The sequence below is a fragment of the Melopsittacus undulatus genome, chromosome 5 (genome assembly GCF_012275295.1).
Source record: "Melopsittacus undulatus isolate bMelUnd1 chromosome 5, bMelUnd1.mat.Z, whole genome shotgun sequence".
NCBI lineage: Eukaryota > Metazoa > Chordata > Aves > Psittaciformes > Psittaculidae > Melopsittacus > Melopsittacus undulatus.
The window spans coordinates 30,487,707-30,502,159 of NC_047531.1; the positions used below are offsets into that span (position 1 = coordinate 30,487,707).

The following is a 14,453-nucleotide window of genomic DNA, read 5'->3' on the forward strand; positions in this document are numbered from 1 at the left end:
TTACAAAGGAGAACAAGCCTCATTCTCTGGCTACAACTTCATGTTAAAGTTTATTCATCTCTACCAATAGTGTTCGCTGCTTATACAGCTCATTTAAAGCACACTAATTTTGGCATTACCAAGAGGCTGTATTCTTGTAAACTCCTATAACAAAGTGCTCGAGGCTTTTAACTTAATTGATGCTTGCAAGATGAACTAGCATAGAAACATACCAAACATCAATTAACGGTAATTTAGAGAAAGTACAATTAATTACTTCAGTGTTGCCAACCTCGGGTGCTCAGGAGAGAGTTGTATATTCCCAAGGATAGAATTTATGATTTTATTTAGAAAATTTACTTCAGAGCTTTTATTGTTCTGTTTCTCAGCTTTAAGGAAACTCTATGGTCAACTTTTCTGTCTTGTCTCTGTGCCTCTGAAGAGGTGGCATTTTAGGTGGCTTCCGAGTCCCTCAATTCTGGGATTTGACAGGGGAGAAAAATGCTAGGAGATAGGTAATAACATTGTGAGTACTGGCAACACTACTCTTTTAATCAGACTGACAAAATCATTGTCACATAAACAACAGAACAGGATTTTTCTTCTTAACTAAGATAGCTGACATGGTATTGTACCTCGGAAACCTTGGGCCTGCATAGGCTTTGTTCCAAGTTCTGCGTTGGGCATGTTATGCTGCTGTAGCTTCCTTTTTGCTTCTAGGACAGGATTTTCAAATTGTGTTCTTCTATTTATGTGGCTGGAAAAAAATTGGTTTTGATTAAAAACTGGGTTCAGTTGGGGAAAATTACCATTTTCACAGTATGATAATATATGTGACTTAGGTGTGTGTGGTTAAGACAGTGAAACCATTATGAATCCCCAATGGGCATGAGCATGTCCCTTATACTCCACACAATTTTGCTGGGGATGAGAAACTCACAATCTAGCGCATTGCATAATGAACAGCACTAAACGTCCTTTCATTTCAATATGGTGAACTGAGACAGACGAATGGTTTCGATCTATGGGACTACATACTAAATAGAAGTACTGACTGACAATGACAGTTTTGCACATTTTTAGCACAAGCATTATTCTGTGCATGATTCAAAGGGTATGAACCAGTTTTGTGCATTATTATCTATTAGCTGTAAGTGGAATTACTTAATCACGTACAGAAAAGGTAAAGTGTAGGACACAGAGTGATTTTATGATTGTAGCTTAGAAATAAATCTAACATAGGAAATACACTGAAGATTACTTTTTTTTAATTATATCTATTTATCTACTCAGCTGCAGAGAAAAATCAAATGTTGCAGAAACTAAGTCAGATGGTAGATTAGAACTACATAGATAAATATATGAAATATAAGAAAAGCTAATGTACGCATTTTTCTTTATGTTTTACATTTCCTACAGCAGCTCAGTAAGCATATCTCTGTGATTACACCACTAATTTTCCGTATTGTGTTTAGAGCTACTATCTTAACTACACACTCATCATATCCTTGATTTTAATTCTTTAATTCATAGAATACATTTTATTAACCCTGTCCTGTGATATGTTTCACATGTTTTCTGAAGAAAACAAAACAATTTAGTAGGCTGCATCAAACAACTTCGCAAGATAGGATCACAATTGAGAAAATGGGCTTGTATTGTAAATGTTTCGGGGAAATAAATACATTGGTACAGAAGGGCAAGTTTTCAAACATGTCACTCCTCTTTTGTGCTCACTGAGGTACTATTTATTGAGTTCTTCTGAAAATCCAATCCCCATCATGGGCTTTAGGCACTTGGCGAGGTGACCTGGGAACTTTTGAAACTGAGATCCTAAAAAGGGTACAATAACTTGAGTTAATATTGAAATGACCTTTTATGACACATTAAGCACTTCTCAGGTCCCTTGAGATTCACATCCTTCCCCTGCTCCAAAGAAAGTAAGTGGAATTGCCATTAAAAAGTGAGGTAGAGGAAAGGTAGCAAGTCCAGTGGGAGTGCAGTACACCTGGAAAATCGGGATTTAGTGGCCAGAGATAATGCCATAAAAAGATTTTCAGTCATGTAAAAGAATATCTGATTTAATGAGAGGAATTAGATGTGATAAATCCTGGAGTTGCTACTTTCTTAACAGGGCTATAACTCATTCAAGTTGTGCCAACTTACTCTTAGACTCTAAAATTTTGATTAATAGTTTTCTTGTAAATTTTAATCTATGCTGTAGCCAGAGAAAGTCCTTTTTCATTTCTTTCCTTCTTCAGACACACTGTTTAAGAGACAAAGCTTTTCTTTCCTAGATTTTTGCTTTCTAGCTAGGCCCTGCTGTAATTGCCAAAGTCTTCAGCACCTGTCTCTATCACAAACATAGAAACAAATGATGGAACGGAGACAAACTTCACCAGTTAAGAATGAAGAAAGACAAGACTTCTATGTATTAAATAGGGTAATTATCAACTACTAACATAAGCATGAAAAATTTAATTTTCATGCTACCACCTACCATGTGATATATTTCAATATCATAAAGGAAACACTACTTCTGCCACTACACAAGGCAATAAATACTACATAAAGTTCTGATCACCTATGACCAATTAAAATAAATTCATAAAAGATTTTACAGGAAGAACAGTGAAAAAGAGTCTTCTGTTATAGAAGACCAAAGGAGTTTTACCTTTTTATTCAAGCAGAATTAATTCTGATATGTAACTGCATTCTGTGAACACATTTGGAAGTAAATATTAGAATGTATTAAAGATGTCAAGATTCCAGTCTTGAAATCTGGAGGCTTCATACAAGCAGAAGTGTGAAATTATGCAACAGCTTACAATAGCAGATATAGGGTAAAATATCTAGCGTGTTTTATGCTGCCTTTTTATATGGTTAAAACCAGGATTGCTAAACAGTGAGTTAATTGCTTCAACATAGGGAACAGGTCTTATTTCAGAAGCTCTAAAGTATCCTGGCCTGGTCTTCAGCTCCCCTTCCAGAAAAGCATAGGTTTCCCTTAGTTTTTGTGCTATACTGCACAGATGTAATGGATATCTGAGATCACACTACAGATCTGCATTTAGGATCCTTAGAGTCTAAGGACTATCCTTAGTGTCATGCTATAAATGCGGGGCACATCTCAGTGCCACAGGAGACCTCTTGCAGATCTGCTACAACTTATATGTGGTTCTGTGATATATAAAAGGGTAAGATTTTAGCTAACATAAGATGTGTCTGTGGCTCAAGGAACATACGTTCCTTGATCTAGAATCTATTATCCACTGCCTCTCTACAATTTCTAGGTAGAGTTGTGGTTTAGTACATTTACACATAAATATCTTCAGTAATGGCTACCTTGAAAATAACCCTTTTGTCCTAGTAGATCAGACACAAATATTAGCAGAGGTACTTAAAGCACCTCAAGTTGATGCAATTCATGCAATTCTTAGCTCCAGTTTATTCTGACTGTTTTATGGTAGCATGAAGTCTTGAAAGCTCAAAGTGAGGATTTCAACAAAATTAAACAACTGCATTTAATTATTGTGTCCAAAAGGAGTCAGATAAAAGAAAATTATACTCATGATCAGTTATTTTTATCAGTCAGTAGCACTGGATTTATGCTTCTAGACTGATGAGACATGAAACACTTCCCTTTCATGCAATTTGAAGTGCTATACAGCTTCATGCTACATCAGAAAAATTGCTACTCATGAGTTTACCTGAGAAAGAAGTTATTAGGCTAAGTAGTTCCCTTGAAAGGACATTCTAGCCTTTCATCTAGCTAATTCAACTGCATACAAAATAGATATTACTAACCTAGGCCTTAATAAGACAAGCCAAATGCAAGTTTTACAAATGGTTACAAATAAATGCTTTTGTGGTTAAAATGGATTTTGGATGTGATAAAAAAATGTATTGCTCATTGCTCGTGGTATCTAATTCAGTGAGCATTTTTATCTTTTCTTCCTTTATTTTATACAATGCATATTAAACATAAAAGCCTAATCCAAAGACAAGAATCCAACCAAATTCTCCTAGTGCCAATGTGGCTGCACAGAACCGTGGTGCCTTTTGTCTGCTTTCTAGTCGTAGGAATCCTGCAATTCCCTCTGCAGAAGTCAGTGCTGCTGTCCTCTGTTAGCTTGCTGTATGCTAACTGGGGATAATCCCTCAGAGGTAGGATTTGTTTTGGGGCTGTATTTACCTGTGAATTTGAAACACTACCTCTTGTGCTATGAGGAGGTATCGTCACCACCAACCAGGAAGTGAGACAGAGGCATCATTCTGCCATCTCATCAGTGATTGTGGCCAGGCTAAGTTGGTTTTGTGTTGTAGTTTCATGTTAGATGTTCTTAAGACAACTGAAACACATTCTTAGGAAACTCACGGAACTATTATTTGCCTACTATGCAAAGTTTACTTGATGGGTAAGATACTGAGCCTTACCAAAATCTCTAACCATGTGCACCAGCAGAAAGAGTTTAACGTATCTTCTTTTCTTACTACTTTAATCCATGGGATCTTTTGGTAGTTTGCGACTCTAACTTTTGAGATTCTTGCCTATAACCTAGCAAAGTAATTCTGAAGATCAGGATGCCTAAAAGACGGATATTCTGATACATAATTTGTTAGTGCCTAAGTCCTCTTTACACTCACATTTTTCAGGTACTAGTAGTCTGTGATGACAAAAAACCTGAAGTAAGTTTTTCTATTTGAGTGTTGTCAGAAACTCTAAGTCAAGGAGGTGAATTTGTAACCTGTATGGATAATTTAGCTGTTCTATTAAGAACACAGTTCCTGGAGATTGAGCTTTGTGTTGTAGTTAATCATCCTTAAAGGGGGAAATAATCTTTTGGCAATTAGAATGCTGAAAGACCCAGCACACTCTAATAGCCATATTCTCTCCATTGCCCTGCACAGCTAAATGTTGCTAGTTCTTAGTTTATAAATTAAGACAAAATTGCATGAAAGTTAACCCATGTGTAGCAAACACTTCTCATTTATGTCAAACGTCTGTACCTTACAAATGAAGCCTGGATCTGCATAACACAGCAAATGAAAACTTTAATAAGGCCTCACACCTCCATTCATGCACAATTAGGAAAGGAAGTAATACTGGAGATCTTATTTAACAGAACTTGCAAATATGCTGTGATTAGTCTTTATTAGCTTTACTAGTGAGACCCTTGAGGTTTTCCTTTGTTTCTTCTTTAGTTTTATCTCTGGTCTCAGAGTATTGGAGCTGAGCATGGCTGGTCCTTTTAAGGTGAACCTGAGTCTTTCTGCCTCATTGCTCATCCTTACAAACTTCCCATGGGATACAAATATATCAATAAGCAGACAATAAGCCCCTCTTTCACTGACAGCTTTAAAGGCCTGAAGGTAAAGCTGGACTGGACTTGAGTGTGTGAAAGTCCATAATCTAACTTTTCAGGTTTACCCACATTTACAATATAATTAAGTTTAGAGTTTATTTAATTAAGTAAAAAGAGTTTATTGTAGTCTGATTTTATCCAGTTAAAAATGAACTCATCTGTTGCAAACTGGTAATAAAAGAAGGTATGACTGCTGCTTCTTAGCATGAAAAATGGGAAGCAATCTTTGTTTCAAAGTTATTGAGCTCAGACAGCAAATTAAAGTACAGCTACATTTTACTGACTATAAAACTCCCCATGAACTTGGTGGGGCTGCAGTTTTAATGCCATCCTGTGAACATCCATTCCACTTCTAAAACTCGCTGAGCCTCCAGTAAGTTTGATATATCTTTCCACAAACCTTATCTGAGGTAGGATTAATAAATTTGGCACTAACAGCCTTAAAGTATGCAATTGCATAATAACATCTGGGCTTGGTGCCTTGCGTCTGTTTACCCATGGTTGGACACGAAATGGAGATAAATACTCGTTCCCTTTCTGACTGCAGTGAAGTGTGAGCCTCACTGGTGCCAGAATGCCTTGGGTTTGCAACAACCAAGTGGGGTCTCAGTAAGATATTGATGCACAGGAATTGCACAACACCTGTTACTCCCCAAAACACATGAAAAATGACTAGGGCAGAACACATACACCCAGCAGCTGCATAATTGCACATGCAGAAGTCTTTAGGGGAGGTTAAGTACAAAGAGATATGAGAATTCCAGCCCCTAGCTACTTGGGGACATCATAAAAGAACTCAGGCATAAAAAGAGAGGGTAATTTAATGGCATAACATAGGGACTTCAAAACCTACTTATCCTTTTGCTTGGATTTGGACTGACTAAGCTGATTTGGGCTGAGCAACCAAGCAGATGGCGCTGCTGGCTCCTTCACTTGAGGGCAGGGAACAGGCTGGGGACAAAGCAGCAGAGCAGGTGCTCCTGCATTTGGAGAACAGAACAGGAGTCAGCAGGGTAGTGGCCAAATGCAGTTTTAATTTGTTTGTTTGCTCTTAAGGAGGGCAAGGGAAGGTACGTGGCATCCACAAGCTGCTGCTGTTACAGCAACAAAGGGGCACCTTACATCTTCCAGATCTCCAGAAATCATATCACTTTTTGATCTCCCTGTCCAACTCTACCCTGTGCATTTTAATAGCATCATATCCTAGGGTCTGGAAAAACTGCATCCCCAGAATATGTCCAGAATGATCCCGCAGTCAATGTGTTGGTATGGATTAAGGGAGTAATTTTTTTTTTTATTTTGTGTGAAACAACTAGAATAAATGTACTGCAATCAAGATCTGAATTTGGGATTTTAGGTCAGGGGCTTAATCTCTAAAGATCTCTGCTGTTTAACAGAAGGAACTAATGGATAGATATTTTTCAACCTTTCAAGCGCTGTCTGCACAATCACAGGGAGTGACTTTTTGCCTCTGCTATATACTTTGTGTAAAGAGCAGAGTAAGAACTGACCCTTGCAAACGGGTAACACAATTTTGAGTCTAGATCCACTCTGCTGTTCTATTTGTTGTATTAAGCTAAAAAAAAGCAGAGAAAATAATCTCTTCAATTTACTTATGTAGGAAGTGGCCAGAACAGGTTCTACCTATTACCTCAAATGAAAGCTTCATGTTCCCCTTTGCACAGAGGAGTAACAAGCATTTTTTATTCTTTCACAACTAAAATAAAATCTTAAAAAAAAAGAAATCAAGGATTGTGCTATGCAAATAGAAATATATATTCTTTTTATTTTCAGCTGCACTTTTAAGTACAAAATAAAACACAACATTCCTAAAATTTTGCATATAGTGTATAAATTACCTGCCTTCTGGTACAAGCATTATAAACACCTGATTTGCAGCAAGGAAAGACTACCCAGAAAATTCTCTTTACTCAGCTAAAATGATTATGCTTTGCTCTATTTGTTGATTAACAAGGTTTCTACCTCATTGTATATCTACAGCTTATGTAGAAAATACACAATTTCCTTAATTAAAATGATCTCTGTACAAGTATAAGCTGGAACAATACCATGAAATCAGACCTTGGAGAAAGAGAATGACTGAATGCCTGAGTCACTGATTTGAGACACACTGAATATATTTGGACACATTAGCCGTATTGATGACTGAGAATTCCTGGTATACCCTCAGTTTAACACGTCAAGTAATTGTACCTATTCCATGACAGGCTAAGCACTGCAGAGGATACTGGTATCAGGTTATGACATATTAACAGCAACTTAATATTGAACTTGGGAACTTACTCAACATAATAAGTGCCATAAATGGGATCATCAATTTTCTCCCAGCCATATGGAAGCTCTGAAAAACAAAGAGTTATCTCTCTCAGTAAATGCAGTACAGAATGCTAAGATTTCTAATAACAAAGTTGTGGATCTTTGCTGGGTGTTGAGGGAAATAACTTGATAGTGAAATTAGATACAGTGACCAAAGCAAATGTCAAATCTTGAGCACACACACGCACTCCCCATGGCCACAAGTAGTAGTAACTTGAAAACTGGCATACAAACACAGACCTCAGTCTCTAGAACAACACATTTTTAATTGAACTCCTTGAACTGTTCCAATAGCTGTGCTAGCCAACAACTGTAGTGCATCTTGTATGCCATCACCGCTGGAGGAAGCGAAGGTATTCTGTTTTCCCAAATAGGTACATGCAAAAAACCTACTTTGCCTTTTAAGCTTTTTTCTTTGCCAGGAATCCTGGAAAAGTTGGTCTAGAAGGCATGGCATGTGAGTACAGTAATTATACCTAAATGTTCTTGAGAAGTTTGTACTAGTTTTCTTACTGTGATGGCAATTCCACAGCCTCCAAAGGCACTCTGTTTCAAAGCTTAGTTAAATACTGGGGACACTGGAGTACATAGTAATACATGGAAGTACAAACTAAGGTATTATGGTACCTTCTGGCCATAAAACTAACCACATTTCGTAGAAATAGAGATCCCTAAAACATTCCAGTATTAACAATTAAAATGTTAAAACATTAATTTAATATCTTGAAAATCAGTGTTCATGTACAAGCAAACTGTTACATATATATTCATGTACATCCATACATATTTTATTATCACTCACACTGCATGTTTAAGAAATTATTAAACTGCCAATAGAACTTATCTTGTGTTTAAAAGGCACCAGATGGATGTGATAAACACCTCAGTTGACATGAACAGAGTAAAAACCTCAGTTTCACATATGATGACTGATGGAGGAGACTCAAAAGGATAAGCATTCCTATCACACACAGGTATCAATGTCTGTGCAGCTAAAGACTATGGCACAATATACAGAAGTGGAATTGATTCTGGAATTCCTTATCCTTTTTCCCTTTTTAAACTCAGTTACACTTCTAAAGTAACCTTTTGAAGACAATGAGAACTAAACTAGACAAAGCAGAACTGGTATATCTCATACTGGACAGAGAATAGACAATTATTTACGTGCTCTAAAAGGCAAATAGGCAAGTAAAGTCTAGCTGCCAACAGCGAACGTGTTAAAAAACCCCATGTTTAGAAATTGCTTAATGCCTGCTTGTTACTTCTCCTCTGAACGTATCTCTTTTTGAGTGAACCTGCTTAGACTGCTGGATTCTTAGATATCCCTCAGAGGATGCTGCTGCTCAGCCTTTTCCAATACTGCAACAAAGGATACAACCCTCTGCCAGAGAGTCGCAGATGAGGTACATCTCAATTACATTTTTGTAATGAAAAGCTCAAGGACTTAATGTTTATACTCAATTTTTCCTATTAGTCTTAGAATATTGTTAGCTTTGAAATCTTCTCAGGACCACACTCTGAACTGCTTTTTTCAGGACTATTTTGTTATTGTCACTTCACAGGAATAAATGCAGCATAGGGTATGTAAGCAGGTCACAGAATCACAGAACAACTGATATTGGATGGGACATCTGGAGATTGTCTAGCCCAATCTCTCTGGTCAAAGCAGGGTCACTTAGACCAGGTTGCTCAGGTCCATCTTCAGTCAGATTTAAATATCTCCAAGGACAGAGACTCCACAACTTCTCTGGGCAACTTCTTCAAGTGGTTGCTCACTTACAGAGTAGCAGTTTTTTTCACAATCTCCTGTATTTTTGTTTGCATTCTTTACCTCCTGTCCTGTCACAGGACACCACTGAAAAGAGCCTGGTTCCTTCTTCCTTGCACCTCTCTTCATGTATTTATTTAGTCTAATAAAATCCCCCTTGAGCCTTCTCTTCTTCAGGCTACAAAGTCCCTGTTCTCTCAGCCTTTCCTTATAGGAGAGATGCTCTAATCCCTTAATCATCTCAGTGGCCTTTCAATGCTCTCCTGTATGTCCATTTCTTTCTTGAACTGGATCCAGAACTCCAGCTGTGTCTCACCAGTGCTGAGGAGAGAGGAAGGATTATGTGCCTTGATGTGTTGGCAATGCTCTGCCAACTACAGCCCAGGAGGCTGTTGGCCTGCTTTGTTGCAAGGACATGTTACTGGCTCATCATCAAGTCACCAAGCATTAGAAAGCCCTGACATTGCTCTTTCCAGACCTGCTCTGAACTTCAGTAAAATGTGTAGGTAACTGACTCCGCAATGGTTCCCACAAAGTCCTGTATATCCCGAGACAAGGCTGTGGAATGTTATAAATAAATATGCATAAAGAAAGCAGCCGCAGAACGAATTCTGTAGTGTCCCTACAGGAAGTTTCATTCCCAATGCATTCATGATAAACGAGGCAATAATTTGCTATAAAAAAAAAACAATGCTTTTACCTAACCCTGTGACACAGAATAAATATAAGATATTAGTTTAAATACTATAAGTACATCTTATTTTCATCTAACCTTTCAGGGTTTTCTTCCCCTAATTAACTTAATGCTGCTTTCATATCTGACCATCTAAAATTACATTCCTTTAGAGAAAAGTGAGGCAGGTACTGGTAAATCTATACATAAAAATACACACAAACATGTACATACAGATACACACACACAGATATGTCCCTGTCCCAAAGTGAATTAGTAGATGGAGTTTTTTCCAACTATGAAATTAAAGAACAAAAAGTAGGTGTTTTGCCCAAATTTAAAGGTAGGTATTTTTCCCTAAATATATACACTTTAAAGTATATAAATGAATAGGACATATTTTATTTTGCGTATTTATGAAAATCTGAAATAATTTGAGGATTTACTATTAATCGATTAGCTTATTTTGTCCTAAAGTCATACATAACTGTACTTATGAACTAGCACAACTATTGAGAAGGCAAATGGCAAATTCCATTTTCTAGTGTAATAGTCTGTAAAAAATTAATGAATTTGACATATTGTGGTCCACTTCTAAATGCATGGATTCAGAAGCAGAGAAATAAAAAAACTTACCTTTGTGTATCATAATATATATAAACTCTATATAAGGCTATGGTATAATTTCATTTTTCCGTTTGAGATACAGCCTGTAAACTATGTTTAATTAATATTTGTGTTGACCAGTAAAATGGAATTGCTAGAGCACAAACCTCAAGTCTCTGCCCTCCACGTGTGGCAGATAATGTTAGTGGAGTGTAGTTTACTACAAAGCTTCTGTTAGAACAATCTTCTGCTACGTTTGCTTTCAGAAGCATTGTGATTATTTTTCATCACATTAAATAGAGCATCTATTCCATTTTTCACTATTGAAATGAAAGATTACAGGACAGAAATACTTTAGTGCTTCATAAAACAGGAGGCTAAACATTTGCCAAATTAGGGGTGAGGGCATTACAGTTTCTCTTTTCCATTTCACTGTGCCCAGGGCCGATCATTAAAGATGAGAGTAAACAGTAAACATTTATAAAAGAGAATTATTATAAAACACTAGCATAGGAGATTACTTTTGGCCACTGTGATTTGAATTAGGAAGGCAGCTATAAGTTCTACTGATATTCATCTGGTTGCACTTGCATGCTAGTTCATGTACAACTTCCTCAATCAACAGTTTCATGATTACTATGCTATATATGAAATCTTAATTTTCATGAGTTCAACACTTCTATCATTCATGTCTCAATTCTACCGATTCCAGGTAGAAGGAAAAAAAAACAACCCAAATCTACCCTTTATTTTAAATCTTCAATATCTAGCACTGCATGCCCATAGATCTCCTCCTATCACCAAGTGGAGGGCCTGTTCACAAGCTTTGTAAAATCACCATTTAAAAATCAGCAATAGTTTGTGTCACATTTGGCAATGCTGGTACCATGAATGGATGGAAAGGTGGTGGATAATCTGTATAGTATGTTTATATGCTCCCAGACAATTTGTTTTGTATTTAAAAAAAAAGAGAGAAAAAGAAAAAATAGAAGGGAAAGAGTAACAGGAATTTAAGTAAGTCACCTTAATAATGGTAGTGCCTTTTCATCACAGCCTGCTTATGCTAATGGTCCAGTCACTCTTATTCTGACTTCTGAAAGCTGTTGTGTTTCAGAATGACTTTTGATGGTGCCACTTAACCTTCTCTGGGAATGAAGGAAGGAGTACATTTGGATCTCAATGTGCCAAGATGAAAAAGCATATTACCAAACCAAAAGATTAATTTTAATGAAGTTTATGGAGTACAAAATGTATTAAAGAGTCATAAAATCCTCTCAAGGTTTCAGAACCACAGCCAACATTGTGTCACTTCCCTACTGACAGGCTGAAAGATAGAGATCATATTGAATTGGCTGCAATCAAAATATTTGTATAGTACCAAATAATAAAGTATGAGAAAGGAAAATAACATATATGTCTGCTGTTACTGAAATGCTGCAATAAGGATGCAGAAGCTTTGGAAGTCAACATGAGTTTGGATCACCTGCTTGGTTAACACCCAGGCACAGGTCAGGAATCCTTTTCTAACCCACATAAGAGACTTCTCAGAAGAATACTGTATCTTTCCACTCAACAGTGTGTGTTTGTTTTACCTCTTGCCTCCTCTCTCTTTTCTTTCTCCCTGTTTCAAATTCAGTTTTGCTTTCCCAGGTCTGTTGCCTACTACAGAGACTATCAGGAGAGCTGGGTTAAGAGTTACAAAATACAGTGCAGCTCCACAGTCCAACACAGTTGCACATTCTTCCTGTTCCTTTCAGACACATAATCTTTGCAAATATTTATCTATAAGTCTAAACCAGTGTTCTGCATTGCATAACTTATATAAAAACATCGCCTGCAATACCCTAAGGCACAGTACACAGATTACCAGCTTGTGGATGCTTCCTCTGGTGTGTTGTGCTGCTCAGTCAGGAGCAGGGGGCTGGAGGTGTCTGATTTGAATGCTTTTGTTAGTGTACGTCCAAATTGCCAGGATGATACATGAAAGAGATATAACGCTACTGCTTCTGAAAACTTCTGTTTCAGGTTGCCATAAGGAAAGAGAGGATAACTGCTCACTGAAAATCAGTATTTAACTGACTACTCACATTTCTGTGTGAATTCTGATAGGTCCCCTCCCTGCACACCATCTGGGAGCTCAAAAACCCAACAAAAATATCAACAGTTATATGCTATGGTAAAATTCTTTATGCTACCTCAACAGGTTCCTCCAGTTAGCCAATGTTTCAAATGTCACTGCCTGAGCTGGAAAATGTAATTACTAACATGGACTTCTCTGCACTAGAGTACAAATCCACTGTGGATGAACAGCCCCACCTCCATAGCAAAACCAAATTCACTTTTCCTGTCATAGAAGACCTGAAAAACTGAGGGAATGTACCACCTCCAAGCCAAGCTATGTAAGACCATTTTCAGTCAAACTTGTGTTCTCCAACCACCATTCTCATACCAGCAAATTTCACAGTCATGACTGTTTATGTTCTGTCTGTAATCACAAACCATTCATGTGCAATTTGTTCTCATGAATAAAATGACATTATGCATAATTTCTACTTGCACAATGGAAACAAATGTCTAAGTAACATTCACATCTGATATATGCATCTTCTTCTGTGCAGCTTATTGTGACATGCTACAGCCTTAATTGTGTGGAAAGCAGATGAGTAAATATTACTTTCAATTCAATAATATTTTCTTCCAGCATTGTTGCCTAATGAAATACTGACAACAGTAGGGATGTTTTTGACAGAGGAGGGCCACGAGGATGATCAGGGGACTGGAGCACCTCCCGTATGAAGACAAGCTGAGAAAGTTGGGGCTGTTCAGCCTGGAGAAAAGAAGGCTGCATGGAGACCTCATACCAGCCTTCCAGTATCTGAAAAGGGGCCTATAGGGATGGTGGGAGTGGACTCTTCATTAGGGACTGTAGTGATAGGACAAGGGGTAACGGGTTAAAACTTAAACAGGGGAAGTTTAGATTGGATGTAACAAAGAAGTTCTTTATTGTGAGGATGGTGAGGCACTGGAATGAGCTGTCCAGGGAGGTTGTGAATGCTCGATCCCTGTTGGTGTTCAAGGCCAGGTTGGACAGAGCCTTGGGTGATATGGTTTAGTGTGAGGTGTCTCTGTCCATGGCAGGGGGTTTGGAACTAGATGATCTTAAGGCCCTTTCCAACCCTAACTATTCTATATAAAGGAGTACTTAATCCCTCCGACATGCAGAACTGTGTAATGTCTAATCATGGTTTGCATTAATACTGTGAGAAAGCACCAAAAGAATTACTTAGTTTTAGCTATCAAAAAAGAGTTCTTAAAGGGCTTGATAACTGTTAATTCAAATAAAAATTTATCAAAATGCAATTAAAACAAAATTAGGTGAAAAAGTACCTTACATGTTGAGAATTTAGTTAGGTTATTGCAGGCAGTGCCTGAGATGGTTTTCCTAATAAAGCCTTATTAAAAGAATGCAATTCTCAACAGTTTAGTGGGCAATAACCGAAGCTGGGCAGAGTAACCTCCAAGCTTATTAAAAGTTTCAAACAAACTGCAAGAAACCTATTTTCTGTGTACTTAGAAATAATAGGTTTAAGGAAAGAAGAAATGACAAAAAAAATTAAAACTTCTTTCTGTCATCAAGTCATGTTATCCTTTTGTCTTGTTCTCTATCCTTACTCCTGCGTTGTTTGAGCTGGTACTTTGCATTACAGAACATCTGGGGAGA

The 14,453-nt window shown here is 37.4% G+C and overlaps 1 protein-coding gene across 2 annotated transcripts in view; it reads right to left on the reverse strand.

Annotated features, from left to right (window-relative positions):
• Window positions 1-14,453, reverse strand: part of MAGI2 (membrane associated guanylate kinase, WW and PDZ domain containing 2) — a 724,927-nt gene that overhangs the window by 148,424 nt on the left and 562,050 nt on the right. For both annotated transcript variants that reach the window (XM_034063203.1, XM_034063202.1), the window contains exons 7-8: window positions 7,650-7,707; window positions 615-736 (exon numbers count right to left, since the gene is read on the reverse strand). In XM_034063203.1, coding sequence (XP_033919094.1) covers window positions 615-736; window positions 7,650-7,707 — 180 coding nt within the window. The remainder of the gene's footprint in view (window positions 1-614; window positions 737-7,649; window positions 7,708-14,453) is intronic.